Genomic DNA, 26,328 nt, shown 5'->3' with positions numbered 1-26,328 from the left:
GAGGTGATTTTTCACATTGGTTCAGTCTCTGTCCCAATTTCTTATAATTTGGGGAGCATAGAGTGGACAAAAATGAAGAATGAATTATAAAACTATAAGTGGCTGCAGATATAAAAATTATAAAAATGGTAGAGTAAGCAGCTTCTGTGGGTGACATTATACTCAGCTTTGGCTGAAGGGCCTCAGTGACTGCTGTGATTACCAAATCCTTGCAGTAAAGGACCTAACAAATTGAAAATGGAAGATAGTATCCCTTAAAATTAATACATTATTGTAGGATAACATATTTAAAGTAATCTGGTATTCTGACTGCTAATAAATTTTTTCTCATGACTATAAAGGTAATATATACTCATTTTTAGTAAACTTGGAAAATATATCTTAAAAAGTAATAAAAGATCCTGGTATAGTGATACATACCTGTAGTCCTAGGAGCTCAGGAGGCTGAAGTTGAGGATCGCAAGTTCAGGGCTAGCCTCAGCGACTTTGAAAGGCCCTAAGCAACTTCTTGAGACCCTGTCTCAATGAAAAATAAAAAGGACTGGGATACAGCTCAGTGGTAAAACACCCATGGGTTAAATCCCTAGTACCTGGCTGAGGTTGTGGCTCAGTGGGTGTGTGAGGCACTGGGTTTACTCCTCAGCACCACAAATAAATAAATAAATAAAATGAAGGTATTGTGTCCATCTACAACTAAAAATATGCATATATTTTTAAAATCCCTAGTACCAAAAAAAAAAAAAGTAAAAGAAAAAAGTGCTAAGACAAGGCCATTTGTTGGTATTTTAAGTATATTTTCTTCTTATTTTAATACATAGGTTAGAAGGCATTACACTGTATATTTTACACTTTTGCGTTTTGCTTTTTAACAACATGTCATTGACATTTTTGTCATTAAAATATTTACAACTTTTTAATGTTTAATAGGTATACATTCATGTGTTAACACTCAAAAAAGGTATACACATTTAAATAGTAGTGAAAAAAAATCTCTTAGCTTGACCACCCAGCCATTCTCTTGTCTTCCTACATGCAATCAAACCAGTATTAGTTTCTTATATATCCTTTCAAAGACATTTTTTGTTTTAATCTATATTTAAGCAAACACTTACATGCACACACACACATATAATCTCTTAACTCCCACTGTTTTAGACAAGCCATAACATTTGCTCCATTGTGCCCCTTGCTTTTTTGTTGTTCTTAACACATATTGAAGATTATTCTATGTTGGTAAAGAGCTTTCACATTCCACATAACTTTCCATTTTATGTATACATCATTTAACTATCCCATACTGATAGACATACATTATTACCCATCCTCAGCTATTTATAAAAATGCTACTGTGAATAATCTTTTATAATGCCATTTTGTTCACTGTTGAACCTATCTATAGGGTAAATTCTTAGAAGTACAATTAGTGTGGCAAAGGTTACATTCATAATTTTAATAGATAATTGTTAAGCTAAGGCTCCATAGAGACTTCTATTTTTTTAATTTTTGTTTTCTCCAGTAGTGAAGGTTTTATTTCCCATACTCTCACTAACACAAACATAAACATTTAAAATAGTACAATAGTCTATAATTTATTAGATATAAACATTAAATTATTTTATACAATATTTTAATTTTTTAATTTAAGTGTTATAAGCTTAATATACATTGAGTATTCAGAATGTGTATGCTCCATAATCTAAATTTAACAAATATAATATAAAATGAGCAGGTTAAAGCATAAATAATTGTTTATGTCATTATCAGTGACAGGTGCAAGTTTTGTGGTATTCAATGGCGCTCTAAAAACATCTTCAGGATTCCTTGCAAAGTCCAGTATAGTTGAAGGTATGTGCTTCACTTTTAGATTGTTTTAATGTAAAGTTGTTTTTTCCATTACCTTTAAAAATGTACTTGATCCTTACAAAAAAAAAAAAAAAAAGTAAATTATAAAGAATAGTAGCACAAACTAATGTGAAATCATCACTCAGTCCAAGAACTAGAACATGAGCAGTATTGGGTCTCTTTAAGCCTTCTTGAACCTCCTTTCCCTAAGAATTTCCTACTAGACCGAATGCTATTGTTTTAATATGCATGTGCTCAAACAATATGTAACCTAAATATGCTTACTTTGGATATTATGAAAGATATTCTTCATATAGTCATATGGAACTATTTTCATGAAAAATTATTTGTTTCTGAAATTTATGTATATGTTGCCTATAGCTATAGCTTATTCATCTTCAGTGCTATTAAATATTCTGTGAATGTGTGACAGTATATTCACTTCCTGGTCATGAACTTCTGGGATAATTCTTGGTTTTTTGCTATTACAAACAGTGATACTAATAGTATTCTTATTTGTGTGTGTGGACACTGAATGTAAGTTTAAAAATTTTCCTAGAATATATATCGAGAAGTGGAATTTCTTGGTCAATAGATTAATAAATGGTCAACTTTACAAGATATTGATAATTGTTTTTCAGCATGATAGTACCAATTTATCTCACAATCAGAATGTATAAGAGTTTTCATTAGTTTACATATTCTGCCGACACGGTATAATCAGACTACTTAATTTGTGTCAATCTGGAAGGTATTTCTGAATATGGTCATAATTAGCATATTCCTATTCACTTAGAAGTAGAGCATCTTATTTTGTATTTATTGGGCACTTATGGGACCTTTTCTGTGTAATCCCTGTTTACCACTTTACCCATTTTTATATTAGGCCATGTGTCTTTTTTCGAACTGCCCTGTAGTTTATATAGTTTTATATATTGTAGATTCGCACTCCTTCATTTTTTAAAATTATTTTTTAGTTGTAGATAGACACAATACATTTATTTTATTTATTTATTATTATGTGGTGCTGAGGATCAAACCCAGTGCCTCACACATGCTAAGCAAATGCTCTTACCACTGAACCAGAATCCCAGCCCTGCCTCCTTCATTTTTAAAAAAAATTTTTTTTAGTTGTAATGGACATGGTACCTTTATTTTATTTGTTTATTTTTATGTGGTGCCGGGGATCTAACCCAGTGCCATGTGCATGCTAGGCAAGTGCTCTACCACTGAGCACAACCCCTGCCCCTCCTCCTTCATTTTAAAATGACATTTAATAATTGTAAATATTATGTATACTGCAGTATGATAATTTGATACAGGTATAGGATGTATAATGATCAAATCAGGGTAATTAGCATTTCTTTCTCCTTAAACTTTTATCATTTATATGTGTTGGGAAACTTTGAATTCTTCTTTTCTAGTTCTTTGTAAAATATATGTAAATTGTTATGAGCTATAGTCACCCTTCTATATGTGGAACATTGGAACTTATTCCTGCCTATGGAACTATATATTGATACCTGTTATTCAACCTCTTTTCCACTCGCCTACCCACCTCCAATAACCACTATCCTATTTTGTACTTCTATGAAATAAACTCTTTTAGCTTCCACATATGAACAAAAACAAATATCAAGTGACAAATGTCTTTCTGTGCCTGGATTAGTCTCCTAATGTCCTCCAGTTCCATCTATGTTGCCACAAATGACAGGATTTCATTCTTTCTTATGATTGAATAATATGCCATTGTGTATGTCACATCTTAATTCATTCATCTGTTGAGGAGCACCTCAGTTGATTTCATATCTTGGCTAACATTAATAATGGTGCTTCATTAGCAAAGGTGTGCAGGTATTTCTTTGTTAAAATTATTTTATTTCTTTGGAAATAGACCCAGTAGTGGAATATCTAGATCATGTAATAGTTCTATTTTTAGTTTTTTGAGGAACCTCCATATTGTTTTCCTAATGACTGTGCTAATTTATGTAATCTACCAATAGTAATTCCTCCTTTTCCACATCCTTACTAGTTTTTTTGTCAATTTGATTATAGACATTCTGATTGGGGTGAGATAATATCTCAGTGTGATTTTTGATTCACACTTCCCTGATGATTAGTGACATTAGCATTTTTTCATATGCATGTTGGCCATTGATATATCTTATTTTGAGAAATATTTATTCAGATCATTTGCTCATTTGTTAATTGTTTTCACTGTCGAGATTTTTTCAGTTCTTTGTATGTTCAAATGGATTGAATGTCAATCTCTGTTGAATGAAGTGCTTATAAATATTTTCTCCCATTCTGTAGGTTGTCTCTTTACTCTGTTGTTTCCTTTTCTGTACAGGAACCTGTTAGTTATAATACCATTTATTTTTGCTTTTTTTAAAATCTGTGCTTTGGTTCTTATCCAAAAAAATCATTACCTATATAGAAATTTTGAAGTCCCCTGTGTTTTTTTCTAGTAGTTTCATAGTTTCAGTTCCTTCATTTAGGTATTTGATCCAATTTTAGTAGACTTTTGTACATGGTGAGAGATATTGGATCTAGTTTCAATCTTTTGCATATGGATACCCAGTTTTCCCAACACCATTTATTGAAGACATGTCCTTTATCCAATGTCTGTTTGTGGCACCTTTGTTGAAGATCAGTTGGCTGTATACAGGTAGATTTATTTTTGGAATCTCTATTCTGTTTCTTTCATCTCTGTTTTGTGTTTTATGTCAATACCATGCTGTTTGGAAATTACTTTGTGTAGTATAGACATTTTCATGATATTAATTCTTCAATCCTTGAGAGCTTGTTTGAAGGTTCTAGCACGGAGCACCATAACCTGTATACTCTTCACTGAAGAAAGGTGCTTTTCTATTGAGGAAAGTTGTGTTCTTTGAACATACAGCTTCAGGAGGGATGTATGTGGAGCAGTGAGGGAGGAAGGGAATACCCATTTTGCCAGCCAGATCAGCCACATCAACCCTCGTGATCAGTGGGGTGACAGATGTCACAGCCAGATGCCCTCACATCCATTCTTCAATCTTTTTATTGTTCTGTGACATCTTCAGTTTCTTTCATCAGTGTTTTGTAATTCTTATTGTAGAAATCACTAAGTTCTGTGGTTAAATACATTCCTGTTTTAGAAATTTTGTCATTAATGCTATTGTGAATGTGATTACTTTCTTGATTTCTTTCTAGACAAGTTTGTTATTGGTATATAAAAATGCTACTGCTTTTGTGTATTGATTTTGTATCCTGCAATCTTACTGAATTTGTTAATCAGTTCTAACAGGTGTTTTGTTTGTTTGTTTTGTATATCAAATCATGTCATCTATAAACAGGCATTCTTTGACTTCCTCCTTTTCTACTTGGATATCCCTTGTTTCTTTCTGTTGATTTAATGCTCTGGCCCAAAATTTCAATGTTATTTAAGAGTGATGAAAATGAATATCCTTGTCTTGTTCCTGATCTTCAAGGAAATCATTTCATCTTTCCCCCTTTCAGTATGATGTTAGGTATAGGTTCGTTAGTTGTGGCCTTTATTGTGTTGAGATACATTCTTTCTATACCTAATTTATTGAGGATTTTATTATGAGGGGATTTTGAATTTTATTAAATATTTTTCTGCATATGTTGAGATGATTATAGTTTTATCCCTCATGTGATGTATTTAGTTCATTGATTTTTGTCATGTTGAAGCATCTTTGCATCCCTGGGATAAATCCCATTTAATTATAGTGTATGATATTCTTTTTATTTTTTTTAATTTTAATTTGTGTGTGTTTGTGTGTGGTGCTGGGGATTGAACCCAGGGCCTTGTGCATTGGAAGCAGGCACTCTACCAACTAAGCTATATCCCCAGCCTTTACCCGCTTTTTTTTAAATAAAGATTTAATCCAGGGATGCTTTACACTGAGCCACATCCCCAGTCCTTTTTTTTTTTTTTGAAACAGGTTCTAAGTTGTTGAGGGCCTCATGAAGTTGCTGAGGCTGGCCTTGAACTTGTAGTTCTCTTGTCCCAGCCTCCTAAGTCACTGGGATTATAGGCATGCACCATCATGCCTATGTATAATCTTAAAAGTATTCTTCAGCAATAAATTCATCATAGCCAGAAGCACAAATTCTTCTCTTTATTTGTTTAACCTTAAAAAATGAATTCTTAACTTCATATTTTTATTTTCTAGTGGAAGACCACTATTAGGATAATTAGCAAAGTATTTAAAACCTTCATACTGAACATATTTTGATAGTAAATTTTATGGCTTAGACATATAAACAGATATTTGGCAAAATAAATGTGAAACATAACTCTCATTTCTAGATGGCTTAATGGTACAGATAACTCCAGAGACCATGGATGGTTTGCGGCTAGCTTTACGAGAGCAAAAAGACTTTAAAATTACCTGTGGAAAAGTTGATGCAGTAGATCTAAGAGAATATGTGGATATCTGCTGGGTAGATTCTGAAGAAAAGGGAAACAAAGGGTAGGAATTTTTTGTTACTAAAATGTACTTGATTTGATGTAGGGGGAAGGATAAAAACATTCTTATAATAAATTAAATATTTTATAAATGAATATAGAATTATGCCATTAATTTAAATACTTAAATGCTCCAGTTAATAAATACAGCCTGTTTTTTTCAAATATGTACTTAACCAGCCTCATAAGGGTTTTCTTGGGCAGGATGCTGTTAACAGATGGGCAATTTGGGAGAGGGCTAACGTTAAAACATCCACTGTGTAGTAGCATGAGCTTGCTGCCAGGGCTGAGAAAAGGTAAATTTTTTTTCTGTCAAATGAGTAAGCATTCTCTTTGGGTAAGTCTGGATCATTTTGATTTACTATAAATACAAACTAAATTTAGTATACACATTAGAGACCTTATAGATTTTTACTGCCACTCTTCCTCTTTTTAGTTAATCATTGTATTTCTTTCTGGGGCTAAGGGCTAAACTAAAAGATTCCAAAATAGATTTTTCAAATTCATGAGTCATCTTTTCTGTTAGGAGAGTATTTAAAGCCTTTTAAACCTAGGTCTAAATTGGACATATATGAAGAAGGACATATAATTTATTGATGAATGAAAAAAATTGTTTTACAATCAAGAAATCATGATAAGTGAGCTGCAGGTTTAATTATTTTGTATATAATTGAGACATCTTGTTGCTGCTTAAAATGTAGGACTTTCATAGTTTTTCTCATCTCATTTGTTCAAATCTAATAATTCATTTCAGAAAAGCACTTTTATGCTAATAATCGTACTATATTGCTTTATTCTGCAGTGTTATCAGTTCAGTGGATGGAATATCATTACAGGGATTTCCAAGTGAAAAAATAAAACTGGAAGCAGATTTTGAAACTGATGAGAAGATTGTAAAGTGTACTGAGGTAACAGAGAAAGGAGATCGCTTTCCTTTACATTCTGTGTTTGGATATGGTTTTTGTATTTTGAATTTGGAGATGGTGCATGTTCAACCTCTGAATGTTGAAGTGTAGCTTAATACACATTTTACTTTGTTTTACTTTACACTGGTAGGCACATGCATATTTCTGCCCTAGCCTGTCTCTTACACACTAGATGTAGATTTTCCCTAGGTGTACTTTAGGCTATCATCATGATGGTACTGCTGCCAGCTAATGGTTCAGTTTTAGCAACATTGCCATCTTTGTATTGTAATATGTTATTTTCATTTTTCTCTTATTTTACAGTAAAATATTTTATTGACGTGCATTTATAATCAGCATTCACGTAATGAAAGTTATTTGTGCATGTTCTACCTTTTTTTTCTTTTAAAGAAGAGGTAATGAAACTATAGATGTGTATACTCCCTAGCCCCTTAATCTGCTTCTTTATTCTGCTTCTGCCATCTTCCCTGGTAAGGCAACTGGCAATTGGTCATTCATTTCTTCCCCATCCCACATTTTTGTTGTTGTTGTTACATTATAGTTGTACATAATGATGGGATTTGTTGTTACATATTCATATATAAACACAATATAACAATGTAATTCAGCCAGTATTGCTCCCCAGCACTTCCCTCCTCCCACCACCTCCCACTGGCATCATTCATTTCTTATGTAATACATACATTTTTAACTTATAATGTAGAAATCAGAGAGAATATAGGAATAAGAAAACATTGTTTTAATATTTTGTTTTTGAGGAAGGTCACAGTTACTGAGTCTGACCTTAAATTTGTGATCTTCCTGTTTCAGCCTTCCATGTAGAGCTTAATTATTTCATTTTGAAAGTTACTTTGAATCTTAATCATGACTTGTTTCCTAATTAAATACATTTCAGGTGTTTTACTTTCTAAAAGACCAGGATTTATCTATTTTATCAACTTGTTACCAGTTTGCAAAAGAAATAGCCATGGCTTGTAGTGCTGCACTCTGCCCTCACCTGAAAACACTAAAGAGTAATAGAATGAATAAAATTGGACTCAGAGTTTCTATTGACACTGATATGGTAAGGATGCTTCTGTGATGAATTTTTAAATGAATATATCATATATTAAAATAATCAAAAGATTTTTCTCTAGCCTTTTATTTTGAGAAAAGGGAGCCAAAATTTGTTGAGCATCAAATGTGTGCTATAAATTCACATATATTATTTCTGTTAATCTGTGCAATAGAGGTCAGCATACTTTTTGGTAAAAGGCCAGATGGTAAATATTTTAGGCATTGTAGGCTGTTTGGTTTCTTTCACAAAAGTTCAACTCTGCATTATAGTTAGAAAGCAGCCACTAACTCTATGCAAACAATGAAATGTGGCTTTTATCCATGAAATTTCCTGTACCCATTGGGGCCAGATTTGGGCTTCAGGCCGTAATTTGCTGACCCTGCCCATGACTATCCTTTAAATTTACTTATTCTGACTAGATTTTATATTCACATGTTTTAAATAAAACTTAAAAGTCTAAAAACAAATACATAAAAAGTTCATTTCAGCTAAACTTTTTTTTTTGCTATGACCATGGAGGGACTATGTAACAGCATAAATTCTTTTTAACGTTGCAGAGTAGTTGGTTAAATAGTAATTTATTTAACCAGATCTTCATGCTTATTTGCTATAGGTTGATTGAAATTTAGGTTTTCCACAATATTTTGCTTGTGTATAAGTGTGAGCATAGACATAAGAAAAATTCCTAGAACTAGAATTGCTTGATCCAGGTATGTGCTCAATAGGCATTGCCTTATTGTCCCAAATAGAGATTATGCTAATTTATATTTCTACCAATGATTTTTGAGAGTGCTCTTTTTTATCAAAACAGTATATAATCAAACTTTTTTTTATAATAGCATGTAACAGTATATAATCAAACTTTTTTGATTATATATTTGGAAACATAGATTTTCAAAGCAGATTTTTCATTAGACTATTTAATCTAAACATGGGTGCATCCTTATGCCAGTGTTCTTTTCTCTAGCTAGGATGTGTTATATTCATACTTCTGAAAAGAGGAAGTTTTGTTTTTATTACACTATTAAAAGTTCTTTTTTCAAGGAAGCACCTGATAATGAATTGTTATTTGAGTAATCATTGCTAATGTTTTCTTTTTTATTCAAATGTATTACAATATAATTTTCATCAGCACTATTAAATATCAAATATTATTGCAATAACAAAATTGAAATATTTCTAAGAAAAATCTTTAATACCATGGTGTTTTTATTTAGATAATATTGATAATTATTCATAACTGCAGCCAGTGTATTTATATATTCATTGAGAGGAAATGTAAAGTATAAAATTATGACAATATTTATGATATATATGTGAGAAACAATTATAATTTATGTAGTAGATGGATAGAATTAATACAAGAGAATATAGGATTTTTTAATAAATAATATATCAAGTATTTTATTAACATGCTGAATATTCTAGGATATTTTAAATTTTATCTTCATCAATGGAGCTAAACAAGATTGATAATTTTCTAGGATCATCTCATTGATATTTGTTTTCCAGGTTGAATTTCAGGCAGGATCTGAAGGACAACTTCTTCCTCAGAATTATCTAAATGACCTTGATAGTGCTCTGATACCTGTGATCCACGGTGGGACCTCCAATTCTAGTTTATCATTAGAAATAGAATTAGTATTTTTCATTATAGAAAATCTTTTTTAATGGAAGAATGTGCTGTATTATATATTGCAAACTGTTTTGTTAAAATTAACTCCAGCACTAAAGCTGAAATGCCACAAACACTAAAAGTAAATATTTGATGTTTGAAACATATAAGCTTTGCTTTTTAGGCAGGAATGATCTTTTAAAATCATTAGCACAATATTTAAATACCTAAAAATTTAAGTGATCCACAGTTTTTGAAGCTTTACACTTAATACATGTACTAAAATGACAAGGATTCCTTATACCTTGAAGAAATCTGTAGCATTTACAGCATTATTTAAATGCTAAGCCAAAGTGTCTGCACTTAGTTATACCTCTTTATACCAAGAATGATTTTAATGAAGGCTCTATTCAGATGTAACCTTATGAAGGAAATGTCTGTTTTGTGTATATGCCAGTTAGGATACTGGTTTCTAAAGTCTGTTAAAAATGTATTTCAATGGCACAGACCAGTTTCAAGATCTTTGACTTATGATTCTTTGAATAAAACTGATAACTTATTTGTATAATTGGAGTGGAGACCTCCCTCCATAATTAGATAAACTCTGATTGTTTGGATTAATTGCCTTTTTTCTTCTCACTTATTTTATATATATATATATCATTTTCTTGATTAAATGGGTATTCTTAAAATGATTATGGGTGCTTTAGGGTTTTGTGCTTCTATATTTAAGTATTTGTTTTTATAGCAACTTATGATTCAGAATGTTTTATAAGAATTTAATAATTTATAAATAGGCAATATTTTTGTATCATAGTGCATTATTTTTTTCTCCTTTACTTTGAAAGTATACCACTGTATTTAACACTTCTACCACTGATTAACAAAAGGCCAGAGTACCCCTCAAATAGTCATTATGTAGCAATATATTAAGCCTGAAACAAGTTTTTTTTTTCCCCCATGTTAATTCTTAGAAATATCTTGACAACCTTACATGTTTTCATTGACACCAGTACATTATCAATTTTAATGAACTAATTACTTTTACGTATTTTCAATTCTTTATATAATAGTTATTTTTAATAGAATATTGAATGAAGTTAAAGTCTATGTTTTTGAAACTATTGTAGTGCTTTCCCTTTTACTGCAAACATTTAAAAAGAAAAAGAAAAGAAAAGGGGCATATATTATTCCTGTCATTTAAGTTATATAAAATCAATTATTTTAATGCCTTTTTTATTTGTATGTGTAATATATATATATTTTTTGTATCAAAAACACTCATTGTATGTCTGAAGAAAAAGAAACTACACTAAATAACCCTGTAATAAGAAAAATATTTGTGAAGCACCTCTTATAAATTAAAATCGAGTCTGTAACTCAGGATCTGAGGTCTCATGCTAGGAGAGACCAAGAATTTTAATGTTTGGGCATCTGGTTCCACTGGATCACATCTGTGGTACTAGCCAAAGACACAATTTGGAGGAAAATATCATTCCTCTGGAAATCACTAGTTCATAACAGTGTAAATGTTACAGATGTTAAATAAAATGGCAACAAATTATAACTTGTGAAATTTATTGAACTGGTGTAAGATAAAGACAATTACATATGAAACTCAATTTATGTTTTCTTTATTTAGTGTGTTTGTTTTGCAGTATAGTCTACACTTATTTTGTGATGTAATTGCAGAATTTATAAATACTAAAGTTTCCTTAAAACATCAAAAGGGTAGAAGGTTCTTCTATGATGGGATAGTTTTGGATTTGTTTTTATAAAGCCTCTACCTTCAATACAAATTGGAATTCTACACCCAAGGTTTGAAGGCACATTTTAAAGTATTCTTTATAGACATATATTTCTGAAAGCATTTGCTACTTATTTGGCCATATTCTTCACATTGAAACTAAAGTTGGATTTTTAATTTTTTTAAGGTAAAGAAATAGAATGGTTCTTTGTATTCACTCTACAATGATCTATTTTTGTCGTATACCTTTTATTACAACTCTCTTTTTTTCTGAATTTTGAAATCTGAAGTAAAATGTAGTCTATCTGTTGTATACAACTATTAGCCAGCAAACTGTGTGTGTGTTTGTGTACATGCTATGTGCAGAGCACTTTATTAGGTCACTGGTTAAAAATGAATAAACAGTTCTTTCTCTCTTGGAGCTAAATGTATTAAACAGAGGATTAATGTGTAGCGAAAGTTTTAGATTGCTGTGATAGACATGAATCTTGACTAGGTGATTGCGAAACAGTTGAGGAGGTGGCCAAACCATTAATGAGAAGGCATCAGAGAACTTATTAAACTCTGGGCAGTGAAGTTGGCAAAAGCTGAAAATCTGAAAATTCTGTAATATTGTAGAAAGATTCAAATTTCCTTTCTAAATCGATTTAAACCAGTCTTCGGTATTGTGTGGATGTTTCATCTTATGATTTAATTATAAAAGTAGTAGCCTGACTATGGTTCTCAACTGCCTAGGTGTATAGCAATCTAAATTTAGGTATTGTTCATAAACAAAGAACAGAGCATTTATTTTTTAATAGCAAGCATAACTTTTATGATGTGACTCAAATTTTAAAAGAAAATATCTTGAAATAAAACAAACTTCCAACTCATCCCAGGTTTTATTTTTCTTCTCTGTGACTTAAAGTTTTATGTAAATATGATTTAAAAAACAAATGTTAAAACTCCCTCCCACCTTGTACACATCTGCCTTGTTCTTCCCACCCACAAGTTTCAACAGGTAATCATTTTTATTTGTTCCTTATAAATTATTCCAAGATTTAGGTGCTGTAGCAGCAAATACAAATAAGTATATTCTTATTTTCTCCCGTAATTTTTTCAAGTGTACAATATATTGTACTCACTGTGCTGTATAGGTTGAACTTACTTCTCCTAACTGAAATTTTATATTCTTTGGCCAACATGTCCCACAATGCCCCTGCCATCTTCCATCCCTTCTGCACCCTAGCAACCGCCATCTATCTACTCTCTGCTTCTAAATTCAGCTTTTTTAGATTCCACATAAAAATGATCATGTGTATTTGTCTTCCTGTGCCTCTTGTATTTTGCTTAACGTAATACCCTCCAAGTTCATGCTTGTCACAAATGATAGAATTTCCTTCTTTTTTGAAGCTAAATTCCATTGTATATTCACACCACATTTTCTTTATCTGTTCATCTATTGATAGATACTCAGGTTGATTCCATATCTTGGTATGGTGAATAATCCTGCAGTGAATCATGGGGGGCATATATATATATCTCTAACAGAGTGGTTTCATTTCCTTTAGATATATACCCAGTAATTGGTTTGCTGGATCATATATTTCTATTTTAAATTTTTTGAGGACTCTCACACTATTTTCCAAAATTATTGTACAATCCTCTCTCATTTCTTGTGTATCAGTTACTTTGGGTTACATAGCATATGTTTAGGATCCTAGAGATCTTATTGCTTTCGTCAAACTACTTTACTCAGTGATTGGTAAAAACATCTAAATTATAGAAAGGAAGAAAGACTCCATTATTAAAAGAGTTATGACATTTGTCTTAATAGGAAGACTTTTTAATAACAAAACTTTTATTACTGAAATACCTGAATGGTTATTTTTTATTGAAGCTATATTTTAAATTTTTATTTTTTCCTATCAGGCACTAAACTTGCCATCTAAACTTATCTTTTATCATTTAATTACACTCATGGTTTTTTCAAATCAGATTTTAATAGTTTCAAATCTTCTTATTATTACTATAATAATAATAGTAATATTATTTGGTATCAGGAATTCAACCCAGGGGCACTTAATCACTGAGCCACATCCCCAGTCCTTTTTTGCATTTTATTTTAAGACAGGGTCTTGCTGAATTGCTTGGTGCCTCTGGTTTTGAACTCAAAATCCTCTTACTTCAGCCTCCTGAGCCACTGGGATTACAGGCATGTACCACCACACCTGGCTTCAAATCTTATTCTTAATATCCCAGTTTTTAATTTACCTTGGAATGATATGTAATACTAATACCTTTTGGAAACATTTTCTGCCTTACATTGATAAAATTCAGCCATGTTTTCATTGTTTTTACAGATGAACAGGTTTAATTCAAGTGCTATAGTAAAAGCCTTTGTAAAAAAAAAATTAAACAATATGTTAGCCTTCAGAATTGCCTCCTGATCCCCACTTCATGCTCTTGTGCTGTCCTCTCCTACATTGTACTTGTGTTGGTCTTTGGGATCAATAGAATATGGCAGAATAATGCATTGTGAAAGATTCTGTCTTTTTTTTCCCCCCTCTCTTTTTATTGGATAAATGGGGAGGGGCATGAATTCAACTTGCCAGGTATGGGCAGTTGTATAGCCTATTTGATGAGAACTGAAGCCTTTTCCTGCTTATGGCCACATGAATGGAAAGTAGATTCTCCATCTCTAGTTAAGCCTTCAAATTGTAGCCCCAGCAAGTAGCTTGAATACAACCTCATAAAATCCACCCAACTAAGCCAAACTCACATTCCTGATCTTCAGAAATTGTGTATGATAATGTTTGTTTTAGGCTTAAGTTTTATAATAATATGTTATATGCAGCAACTAACATTAAATAAAAGATACCCATATTTTTGAGCAGCTCTAAATTTAACAATTTAGCTCTAAATAGCGAAAAATTATTAGTTGTTATTACAGAATTAGACATATTTCTTTTTAACATTTATAGAATGCATGCCACAAGTAGTACATGGTAAGTGCAGAAAACACCAGGAGAGTAAGTTTTAACCATACAGGAACAAAAGTGCAACTGTGAGAAATTTTCTATTTTTGAAAATTGAATGCTAGTATATTTAGATTAATGCTTCTGCTGAAAATAACCATAGCTGATTAAAATACAAAATAATTTTAAAACCTCAAAGAGATTTTAAGACAATAAGAAATGTCTATCCTCATCACAATACCACACCTTAAATTATACTACAGAGATATAGTAATAAAAATGGTGTGGTATTGGCACCAATACTAGTATGTAGACCAGTGGTACAGAAGACACAGAAACAAACCCACATTCCTACAGTTATACTAGACAAAGTTGTCTTAAACCAATAAGTGTAATTCACATCAATAGGCTTAAAGACAATCATGATCATTGCAATAGATGCAGAAAAAAAAATTGACAAATCAGCACCCCTTCATGTTCAGAATCAAGGAAGAGTAGGAACATACCTCAACATTGTAAAAGCTATCTACGCTAAACTCAAGGCCAACATCATTCTAAATGGAGAAAAATTGAAAGTATTCCCTCTAAAAATTGGAACAAGACAAGTATGTCCTCTTTCACCACTTCTATTCAACATCGTCCTTGAAACTCCAGCCACAGCAATTAGAAGAAATTCAATGGATACAAATAGAAAAAGAACCCCCCCAAACTATCACTATTTGCCAATGACATGATTTGATATTTAGAAGATCCAAAAACATTCCACCAGAAATCTTCCAAAATAAATGAATTCAGCAAATAGCAGGATATAAAATCAACACCCATAAATCAAACGATTCCTATATATCAGTGATGAATCTACTGAAAGAGAAATTAGGAAAACAACCTTGTTCACAATAGCCTCAAGAAAAAAAAAAATACTTGGGAATTAATCTAACAAGAGGTGAAAGAACTCTATAATGAAAACTACAGAACACTAAAGAAAGAAGTTAAAGACAATCTTAGAAGATGGAAAGATCTCTTGTACTCCTGGATAGGCACAATTAATATTGTCAAAATGGCCATACTACCAAAAGTATTACATAAATATAATGTAATTCCTATTAAAATCCCTATGATATTCTTCATAGAACTAGAAAAAGCAATCATGAAATTCATTTGGAAAAATGAGACTCAGAATAGCCAAAGCAATCCTTAGAAGAGTGAATCAGGAGGCATCACAATACCAGAACTTAAACTATACTACAGAGCCATAATAACAAAAACAGCATGGTACTGGCACCAAAAAGACACACAAACCAATGGTACAGAATAGAAGACAGAGACAAACCCATATAAATACAGTTAACTCATAAGATAAAGGTGCCAAAAACATTTGTTGAAGAAAAGAGCCTATTCAACAAATGGTGCTGGGAAAACTGGAAATACATGTGTAACAAAATGAATTAACCCCTCTCTCTCACTCTGCATGAAACTCAAAGTGGGTCAAAGACTTAGGCACTAGAATAGAGAGACTGTTCCATTCCAAGTTTTTGGAGGAATCTCCATACCAATTTCCAGAGTTGCACCATTTGCAGTCTCACCAGCAAAGTATGAGTGTACCTTTTCCTCCATATCCTCTCCAACATTTATTGTTTCTCATATTCTTGATGATTGCCATTCTGACTGTCTTGAGATGAAATCTTAAAAAGTAGTTGTGTTTTTTGGGAGGTGGGGTGGGGATACCAAGACCCTTGACCACTAAGCTACATCCCCAGCTCTATTTTGATTTTATTTAGAAGTTCTCACAGAGTTGCTTAGCATCTCACCTTTGCTGAGGCTGACTTTGGACTCATGATCCTCCTGTCTCAGCCTCCCAAGTGGCTGGGATTAGTTTTGATTTGTATTTCTCTAGTTGCTAAGATGTTGAACATTTTTTTACATTTTTATATTTGTTTTAATTAAATATACATGACAATGCACTTTGATACATCATATGTAATCGAGTATAATTTTTCATTATTCTGGTTATACATAATGTAGAATTCCATGGATCATATAGTTATATGTGTACATAGAGTAATAATGTCCGATTTGCTCTACTATCATTTCTCCCCCTATACCCTCTCCCCTCCCTTCACTCCCCTCTACCTGATCTAAAGCAACTCTAATTTTTCGTAGCTCCCTCCCATTGTGAATTAACATCCATATAGCAGAGAAAACATTCGACTTTGGCGTTTGGGGAATTGGCTTATTTCACTTAGCACGATATTCTCCAGCTTCATCCATTTACTGGCAATTGTCATAGTTTCATTCTTTAAGGCTGAGTAATATTCCATTGTGTATATATACCACATTTTCTTTATCCATTCATCTGTTGAAAGGCACCTAAGTTGGTTCTATAGTTTAACTATTGTGAATTGAGCTGCTATAAATGTGGTTGCATCATTGTAATATGTTGGCTTTAAGTCCTTTAGGTATAAACCGAGGAGTGGGATAGCTGGGTCAAATGGTGGTTCCATTCAAAGTTTTCTGAGGATTCTCCATACCAATTTTCAGAGTGGTTGCACCAATTTGCAATCCCACCAGCAATCTGAGTGTACCTTTTCCTCCATATCCTCCCCAATATTTATTGTTGTTTGTATTCTTAATAATTGCAATTCTGACTGGGGTGAAATGAAATCTTTTTTTTTTTTTTTTTTGTACTGGGGATTGAACTCAGGGGCACTCGACCACTGAGCCACATCCCCAGCCCTATTTTGTATTTTATTTAGAGACAGGGTCTCCCTAAGTTGCTTGGCACCTCGCTTTTCCTGAGGCTGGCTTTGAGCTTGGGATCCTCCTCTCTCAGCCTCTAGAGCCGCTGGGATTACAGGCATGTGCCACCACATCCCACTGAGATGAAATCTCAGTTTTAATTTGCATTTCTCTATTTGCTAGAGATGATGAACATTTTTTCATATATTTGTTAATCAATTGTGTTTCTTCTATGAAGTGTCTATTCAGTTCCTTTGCCCATATATTGATTGATTGGGTCATTTGTTGTTGTTGTTGTTGTTGTTGTTTGTTTGTTTTTTGTTCTTTGGGTTTTTTTTTTTGTGTGTGTGTGTGTTAAGTTTTTTGAGTTATTTTTATATCCTGGCGATTAATGCTTTACACAGATGACCTCTTCTTATTCCACTCCTCTAATACACATACCTTTACCCAGTTCAGACCAATCAGAAATCATGAATTATTTAAATACTCCTTTATATAACTCAACAAAAAGTTGCAGGCTCTCAGGTTGATACTTGTCTTTCATGTTCTAGTCCTTGTAAGGCTCTGTTGTCTGTTATTTTTCACCAGTGCTCCATAAACCCTTCACTTATGAAACCCTTCCTCTGGGTCCCCCCTATAAAAAAAGTAATCAGACACAAATTTGCTGTAAAATTTCCAAGCATTCAAAAGTAAAGAATGGTATAATGGGGCTGGGGATGTGGCCCAAGCGGTAGTGCGCTCGCCTGGCATGTGTGCGGCCCGGGTTCGATCCTCAGCACCACATACAGACAAAGATGTTGTGTCCGCCAAATACTAAAAAATAAATATTAAAAATTCTCTCTCTCTCTCCCAATCTCTCACTCTCTCTCACTCTTTCTTTAAAAAAAAAAAAAAGAATGGTATAATGAAACCATATAACCATTCTACAAAATCCAATTCAGTAATTATCAAGATTTGCCACTTTTTCTTCATCTGTCCCTTCCTTGCTGGAGTATTTTGAAGCAAATCACAGAAATTTCTAAAAAAATACATTGTCAAGAGAAATTCTGAGTCAGTTATTGTAAAATCTATCAAAGTACTAAGCTAATATGGTGACCAATAGGTTACAAAAACTTTCTACTATAATCAGTACCATCAAGAAATGGAGAAGACAACCTGCAAAGTGTGAGAAAATATCTGAAAATCATCTGTTAAAAAGAACTTGTATTCAGACTTATATAAGGAATTCCACAGTTCAACAATAAAAACACAAAAAATCCAATCTAAAAATTGAGCAAATGAATATTTCCTCAAATCAAATATGCAAACAGCCAATAAACCCCTGATAATATGCTCAATGTTATTAGTAGGGAAATCAAGACAAAAAAATCAAACAATGAGGTACTTCATATGAACTAGGATGCCCATAATTTTTTAAAAGTTATATAAGCATTGGTGAGAATGTGTAGAAATTGAGACCTTAGTAAAGTGTTGAAAGGAATGTAAAATGGTACAGCTGCTTTACAAAACTGGCAGTTCCTTACAAGTTGAAAATAGTGTTTCACAGAAGAAGCAATTCCACTCCTAGGTATATACACACAAGAAATACATCCACATGAAACTTGTACATAAATGTTCATAGCAGCATTATTGATAGCAATCATAAAGTAGAAACAACTCAAATGTCCACCAACTGACGAGTGGACAGGTAAAAATGTTTTGTCACTGGAGTCAAGCTCACCAGAAGATAGTCCAGTGGAATTCTCAGAGAAGGGGAGAACTCTACTGAGAACAACAGTGTTCTTGACATCTGTGAATGGAAAAGCGTATCAGCACATGTCAGTATAAACACAGAGACTTACCTAAGAAAGTAAGGGATACAGATTCAAGGGAGAATGCAGGTCACCTGGAGAGATGTGTTTTTGTGGTTTCTGGCTCTTCTTTAAAAGAAACTTGCTGAGAGATGGGTATGGTGAGGTATGTAAAAATATCATCAGTTTGGTGATCTCAAATGGTTTCTGGTGGTCTGCTTATTCTCAGGATCCTTCAGCTGACATGGTTTCCATTAACTGATTAAGAAATAATGTTGGGTTTTTAAAAAAATCTCATCTCTCTTTGCTTAATACATTTATTGGGCTAATGAACAGTATACAAGTTAATTATCATAAGTGAATGATTTTACAGTAACTCAAATTTACATATTTCCCAGAAATTATGGAGTGACAGGCCTGGGAGAGAGAGTGGCTTGGAGAGTGATAGACCTGGAAAAGTATGTGAAGCTTTAAATTAAAATTATATTTCCTTGGGCTGGGGATGTGGCTCAAGCGGTAGCGTGCTCACCTGACATGCATGCGGCCGGGGTTCGATCCTCAGCACCACATACAAAGATGTTGTGTCTGCCGAAAACCAAAAAATAAATATTAAAATTCTCTCTCTCTCTCTAAAAAAAAATTATATTTCCTTGTTTTTCCTTTATGTGGCCTTTCTAGCTACTTCTTTATTTCTTCTGTTCTACCTCAGTTTTGTTTTATGCAATGGAATTTATTCCACCATAAAAAGGAAGAAAGTATTGACACATGCTGAACCTTGAAAAACATTATCCTTAATGAAAGATGCCAGAAACAAAATGTCATTATGTGATACCATTTACATAAAATGTCCAGAATAGGCAAATCCATAGGGATAGAAAGTAGGTAAGTGGTTGCTTAGGGAATATGTGTGTAGGGTGGGGGTGGGAGGATAGAGTTGTTGCTTTGGGGTGATGAAATGTTCTCAAGTTCCTTGTCATGATGGTTGTACAACTCTATGAATACTATAAATTTGCTGAATCATACACTTTAAATATACAATTAGTCATTACAGAAATGTAATCAGATGCAAATCATTTGTATATCTCAATAAATCTACTTTTAAGTTAAAAATCTAAGTGAAACTTTAAATTTTTATTATTTTACTTATTTTTATTGGTGCGTAATTAAAAGTAAAAGTAGAATTCACTATGATATGTGCGCATGAACATATTTTAATCAATCTCATTCCTTTACCTTCCCCTTCCCTTTCCTCCTCCCTTCCCCTGATCTGCTTACTGTATCTACCCATCTCCTATTATTCTTTTAATTCGAGTATTATATTCACATGTAAAAGCGAGATTCATTTTGTTGATTTATGCATGGACCTGGCATAATTTGGAAGATTTCTTTCTTCCCTAGTACTTTCTAATACCCCCTCCTCCTCCCAATCCCTTTCCTCTAATCTATTGATCTGTTCTAGAAAATTTTAAAACTTTAACGTAATGACTTCAAAATTGATGTCATTAAAACGTAGTGTTTTCTTAAGTGTAGAAATCTTTTCTGATGGACCTGGGGAAATTCTAGAAAATATGAAGGCCTGATTGAGGATAAATAAAAATAATTGTAACTCAAGTCTAGAAGGATTTAAAAATATTAAAGTCTGCAGGGTTGGGTGAAGACGGCCTCCATTCGGGTTCCAGGTCAGCGCTGTAAGTTCAATTTTACCGCTGGCAGCTTCAGTTGTATTAGAGTTGCAGAAGCCGAAAACCATAAAGCCAGGTTGCTCATCCAGGTTAGTCAGAGTCCCAAGGTGCTCTTCCTGCATTAGCCTGGCTTCATAAAACAAGGAGTTTCAGGCGGGTTAGGAAGGCAGTGGGAGAGAGAGCGGGAGAGAGTTGGGGAGTCTTTCAAGTTTGAGGGAGAAGGGGAGAGAAAACTTGAAGCTTCATCTAAATATCCTTGTGCAACAACACTCCTTTTTATGGAGTAATAACGATACCCTTTCTAAGATTAAAAAGAAAATATATCCAACTTATTTGGAAATTCGTGCCCCACACCAGCAAATACTTCCCATCGCTGTGGTCTTCCCTAGGACAGCACTATCCGCAACGCCCGGGCCACGGCCACGGCCAGGGCCACAGCGACAGCCACGGGCAGGCGAAACTGCGCAGGCGCAGCGCTCCCCGCCCCTTCCGGCTCGGCCTCGCTGGTGCGCCCAGGGGCTAGGAGCTTGTGGTTCTCTGAGTCCGCCTGCCACATCGCGGGCGATTGTCGGCTGGTTGCCAATCGCTCGGCGCCTGCGCAAACGGCGGGCGTCCGTCACCATGACAGCGCCTGCCGGGGGCCCGGGTAAGCAGGGGTCCCCACGGCTTCCGGCCGGGAGGGCTTGGTCAGAGTGCGCAGCGCTGCCCTGAGCCCCGAGCTCGCCGCCCGCCTTCCCGAGCCAGAGCCCGGAGTTGGGCCTCTCTGAGAGGCTCGTCGGGCGGCAGGGGAGTGTTTCAGGTCCTCTTGGCTCTCCTCACCTAGTTTTCCTTGAACTGAGCGGCTCCTGGCGGCCGGGGATGGGCGCGCGCCCACCATCCTGTGGTAGAGAACCACGGTTCCCGGGAGGGCGTTAAAGAAAGAGCGTTTAGGGCGCCCGAGAACGGCTGGTTTATTATTTGGAGATCTTGGTTGGTTTGAAGGGATCGTGACACTTGCCCAGCCCATAATTTCAATAGAATAGGGAATAGCCCATGGTCAAGTGCGCTGCTGCTTTGGGAATTGGTTGAGGGTTGACAATGCAGGGAAGGCATGGAGCACGGCCTGCCACCCTCTCGGTGCACGACTTTTGCAAGCTACTAACTAGTGTATGCTGTTGTTTGACCCCTGGAACCCAAGGTGTTTTAAACCGCTGACGTCGAATTCCCCAGAAGGTTACAGTCTCTCTTACATAAGCATGAGTGGTGGCATTAGACAGCCTCGGTGGCGCATTCCTTCATCAGCTTAGATATTTTACAGAATATAAATATAATAGGTGATCTTTATGGGGCATTTAAAGTATATTGAAGTAGGTCAGAGCTTTCCAGTACCAGGATTTGGACTCATTACTAGTAGTAACTTTTTGGTATTTTCTCACAATCCTGACTTTTAAGAAAGTAGAGTAAGATCATAGTAAATATAATTTTTTTCCTGCATTTTTCCTAATATCACCATGTCACAAAGCTTTCTATAAACAAATAACTTTAAGTGACTGAATTGTTTTATCAAAATTTATACTGTAATTTATTTAACCAATTTCCTCATGTTTCCTTTTTTAAAAAAATTAGAATTCATGCAGTAATGAACATCTTTTTATTATTCTTCCTCAATTCTGATTTTAAAAAAATCTTATGCAGGATTTTTGTAACAAGAATTACTGAATCAAAGAATGTGAACATTTTTTAGGGCATACTTTAAGCCTCATAGAACGTTTAATTCTGAAAGTCCAAATCTTGGACTAGGCTCACACTCAAAAAATTAACCACTCTCATTATTAAGTTGTAAAAATAGAGATTTTCCTAAATTAGTGCAAGGTTTGCAAAATGTTGGAATAAATGTGTGCTCAGGTGAATATTTCCAGATTGTGACACACGCCATTAAATAATAATAAATTCTAATCTCCTGACCAGTTTTTGGCTTAGCTAATTCTTAACCAGTTTGTTTCACTAGGTGAATCATTTTCTTCCCTTAACTTTTTAAAAAATAATATCTTTTCAGTGTAAAAAAATTCAAAAGGCACAATAGGATTTTTAGTGCAAGGTTCCCTGCAGTCCCTCAATCAGTCAGTTCCTCTCCACACAGGCATGTGTTACCATTTCTTGTATATCCTTTGAGAGGTTCTGTGTACAAGCCACAAGTAAAATATATAATATGTTAATATATGTAATATGCATATCTTTCTCCCACTTTCTTTATATACAAATTAATTTTATAGCACTAGTTCTTAGCAGCTTAGAGTAAGTTTATTATATAGTTCTAAAAGTCTTCAAAACAGTATAATTCAGTGGTTTGCAGTTTATTCACAGACTTGTGCAACTATCACTACAGTCAATTTTAAACTATTGACATCACCAAAAAAAGAATTAAAATCCCCTTTATACCTCAAACCATAGCTGCACATCTACTTTCTATCCCTACCTATTTATCTCTTCTGGAGGCTGGGGTTGTGGTTCAGTGGTAGAGCGCTAGCCTAGTACGTGCAAGGCGCTGGGTTCGAGCCTCAGCACCACATAAAAATAAATAAATATCTATTCTGGACATTTCATATAAATGGAAATGTACAGTGATGTGATCTTGTCTGTATGACTTCTTTCATTTTGCATAGGATTTTTCAAATTGTGTTCATATTGTGGCATGTATCAGTATTTCATTCCTTTTCAGGGTCAAATAGTATTTTGTTGTATGTACATATGACATTATTTTATCCATTTATTTATTGATGGACATTTAGATTGGTTATATTTTTGACTATTATAAATTGTTGTAGTTGGTTTTGTGCTGCTATATAACAGAGACCATAGACTGGGTAATTTGTAATGAGCAGAAATGTATTGGCTTACAGTTTTGGATGCTGAGAAAGCCAAGATGGAGGAGCTAAAGGGCTTTCTTGCTATGTCATAACGTGGCAGAAGGAGCATAGCTGAAGAGCAGCAGGAGACAGAAAGAGACAGTGAGGGAGTACAAGACAGAGTGAGCCTATTCCTATTATAAGGACATTAATCCATTCATGAGGGTGGTGCCCCCATGAGCCAAACACATCCCATTAGGCCTTACCTCTCAACCCCACTACCTTGGGGATGAAGTTTCTAATACATGAACCTTGGAAGATGCATTCAAACCATAATATGAATAATGCTGTGGTGAACATTTGTGTGCAAGTCTTTGTGTGACTATATGGCAGATTATTTTTAATGGTGAATCTGGTAGACACACTAGAAGTAACTAGGAGTAACTTTAATGACTGTCTATTCCAGAGGTCAGCAAGCTTTAAAAAAAATAATTTATTACCTCACATACTAATCATTTATGATAAGAACATTTAACTCTTCTCCCAGAGAGTGTTAAAAATAGGGGAATTTGGGATGAATATAGGGGCAAATGAGAACTCTGTATTTTTTTTCTATAAATCCTAACTGTCCCCCAAAATGTCTTAATCTTAAGAAAACTGCAACTGATTTTGCCTTTCTCTTGGCCCCATTTTCAGAGTTATAGACTGCTTAAGATAGTAATACTAATACCCTGGATCATAGGTAATCAGAGGCTTCTTAAATTCTAAAAATATTCATACAGTCCCTGACTTAGGATGATTTGACTTATGATATTTTTTACTTTATATGGTGCAAAAATATACTGGTGCAAAAACATTCCATTTTTCCATGTTCATATAGTATTTGATAAATTACATGAGATTCAACACTTTATAGTAAAATGGGCTTTGTGTTTGGTGATTTTGCCCAAGTGTAGATCTTCTAAGCATGCTTAGTAGAGTAAGCTAAGCTCGGATGTTCAGTAGGTTAGGTGTATTCAGTGCATTTTTTTATTTATGATATTTCCAACTGACAGTGAATTTATTAGGACATAACCCTATCGTAAGTTAAGGAGCATCTGTATATAGTTGTGGTTAAGTACAATATAGCAATTTCACTCATTAAAAGGGCAAGAACTTTTAAAAAATTTTTAATTTGTTATATATGACAACAGAATGCATTACAATTCACATTATACATATAGAGCACAATTTTTCATATCTCTGGTTGTACACAAAGTAAAGTCACGTCCTTCATGTCTTCATATGTGTACTTAGGGTAATGATGACCATTGTATTCCATTGTCTTTCCTACTCCAAGAACTTTTTAATTCTAATGTTTTTAGATTCTTCAGTCACAGTATTTGTAAATGTTTCATGGGTCATTGTAATTACACATAGTAGTGGGATTCGTTGTTACATATTTGTACATGCACACAATAGAAGAATACAATTGGCTATTTTGTTGCCCATTATTATTAATTTATAAATTGCCTTTATAAAACTTCAAATGCAGTGTTTAGTTGAAAGGTGCTATGGAAATATCTTATTATGAATCATTATCTAATAACTAGGTTCCATTAAGTAACCATTTATTTAAGTCATTTGTTTTGTCTCAAAAACTTTATTTGTAACTGCCACATTAGTCACATATTCTATCATGAGAATATACTATGATTTAATTATCATCCTATAGTTGGACATTTGTTAGGACCAATAATAGGCCTTCTATAATGCCTGGCTTAAATATTTTAAAAATGATAGCTATGCACTGCCATCTAAGTCCGAAAAGTCTCTGACTCTATCCTGTATGCTAAGTAGGGCCATGCATGGTGTGTTGGAGACTGGGGATAATGAATTCTCCAGCTAATCCTTCCTTCTTTATTCTATTGCCCATCATCTAGGGTGGTTGCTGGGTCCCTATGCATATTAGTAAGAAGTTTAATTATTTGCTCCTCTGTTCACTAATAAAATATTACTTTTATTTATAGTTTCTGATAGCCTTTTTAAGGTTTGTAACTCTTGTTAGATGGAGTTCAAATGACTTACACATAGGGAATTTGTAAGCAATGTTTAAGTGAAAAAAACAATAATTAGGGATGTTAATATTATGAGAAACTTTTTTATGGTGTGGGAGATCAAACTCAGGGCCTCACATGTTTTTTTTTCCTCTTTTTTTGCTTTTTAAAGCTTTCAAAAAAGTTCTATATTAGAAAATGGCATAGTATGGAGTTGGCCTGGATACAAGTATTTTTTGCCACCACCTGCCTTAGTCTCAGTTAACTTTCATTTTGAAATATATAATTATGAAAAATCTGGTATGCCAAAAGTAGTTGATAGACATGAGAATTATTTATATTTGTACATACTAGATAAATCTATGACTGTTAATTGGAGTTTACTTAATATGAGGGTCTGAGAATCATAATTTGAAGATGAATATGTAGCAAAATATGAGATTTGAATTTTATTTTATTTATTTACTTGTTTGTTTGTTTGGTGTTTTGAACCCAGAGGCGCTTAACCACTGAGTCATATCCCCAGCCCTTTTTATTTTTTATTTTGAGACACAGTCTCATTAAGTTGCTCAAGCTGACCTTGAACTTGTGGTCCTCTTTCCTGGACCCAGTCTCTGGTATTACAGACCTGCACTACC

General features: G+C 33.9%; 2 protein-coding genes and 1 long non-coding RNA gene across 5 annotated transcripts in view; 2 read left to right on the top strand and 1 right to left on the bottom strand.

Annotated features, from left to right (window-relative positions):
- Nucleotides 1-12,526, top strand: part of Zfyve16 (zinc finger FYVE-type containing 16) — a 41,229-nt gene extending 28,703 nt beyond the window's left edge. The window contains exons 14-18 of the mRNA XM_076857076.1: nt 1,765-1,845; nt 6,161-6,323; nt 7,122-7,227; nt 8,141-8,308; nt 9,815-12,526. Of these exons, the coding sequence (XP_076713191.1) occupies nt 1,765-1,845; nt 6,161-6,323; nt 7,122-7,227; nt 8,141-8,308; nt 9,815-9,973 (677 nt within the window). The 3' untranslated portion in view covers nt 9,974-12,526. The remainder of the gene's footprint in view (nt 1-1,764; nt 1,846-6,160; nt 6,324-7,121; nt 7,228-8,140; nt 8,309-9,814) is intronic.
- Nucleotides 859-20,137, bottom strand: LOC143399914 (uncharacterized). Of its 2 annotated transcripts, none has more exons than XR_013091446.1 (4): nt 19,677-20,137; nt 19,199-19,405; nt 6,243-6,301; nt 859-1,917 (listed from the first exon to the last, which is right to left on the bottom strand). It is a non-coding gene; the product is annotated as an uncharacterized LOC143399914 (long non-coding RNA). The 2 variants fall into 2 exon arrangements; XR_013091447.1 differs by lacking the exon at nt 6,243-6,301 and adding an exon at nt 19,078-19,146 and having other exon boundaries at nt 19,243-19,405.
- Nucleotides 20,138-21,329: 1,192 nt separating this feature from the next.
- Nucleotides 21,330-26,328, top strand: part of Fam151b (family with sequence similarity 151 member B) — a 30,822-nt gene continuing 25,823 nt past the window's right edge. For both annotated transcript variants that reach the window (XM_076857075.1, XM_076857074.1), the window contains exon 1: nt 21,330-21,475. In XM_076857075.1, coding sequence (XP_076713190.1) covers nt 21,451-21,475 — 25 coding nt within the window. In that variant the 5' untranslated portion in view covers nt 21,330-21,450. The remainder of the gene's footprint in view (nt 21,476-26,328) is intronic.

Source organism: Callospermophilus lateralis, chromosome 5 (genome assembly GCF_048772815.1).
Source record: "Callospermophilus lateralis isolate mCalLat2 chromosome 5, mCalLat2.hap1, whole genome shotgun sequence".
Classification (NCBI taxonomy): Eukaryota; Metazoa; Chordata; class Mammalia; order Rodentia; family Sciuridae; genus Callospermophilus; species Callospermophilus lateralis.
Note: the sequence above shows the minus strand (reverse complement) of the source record. Positions and strands in the feature narration are given on the sequence as shown.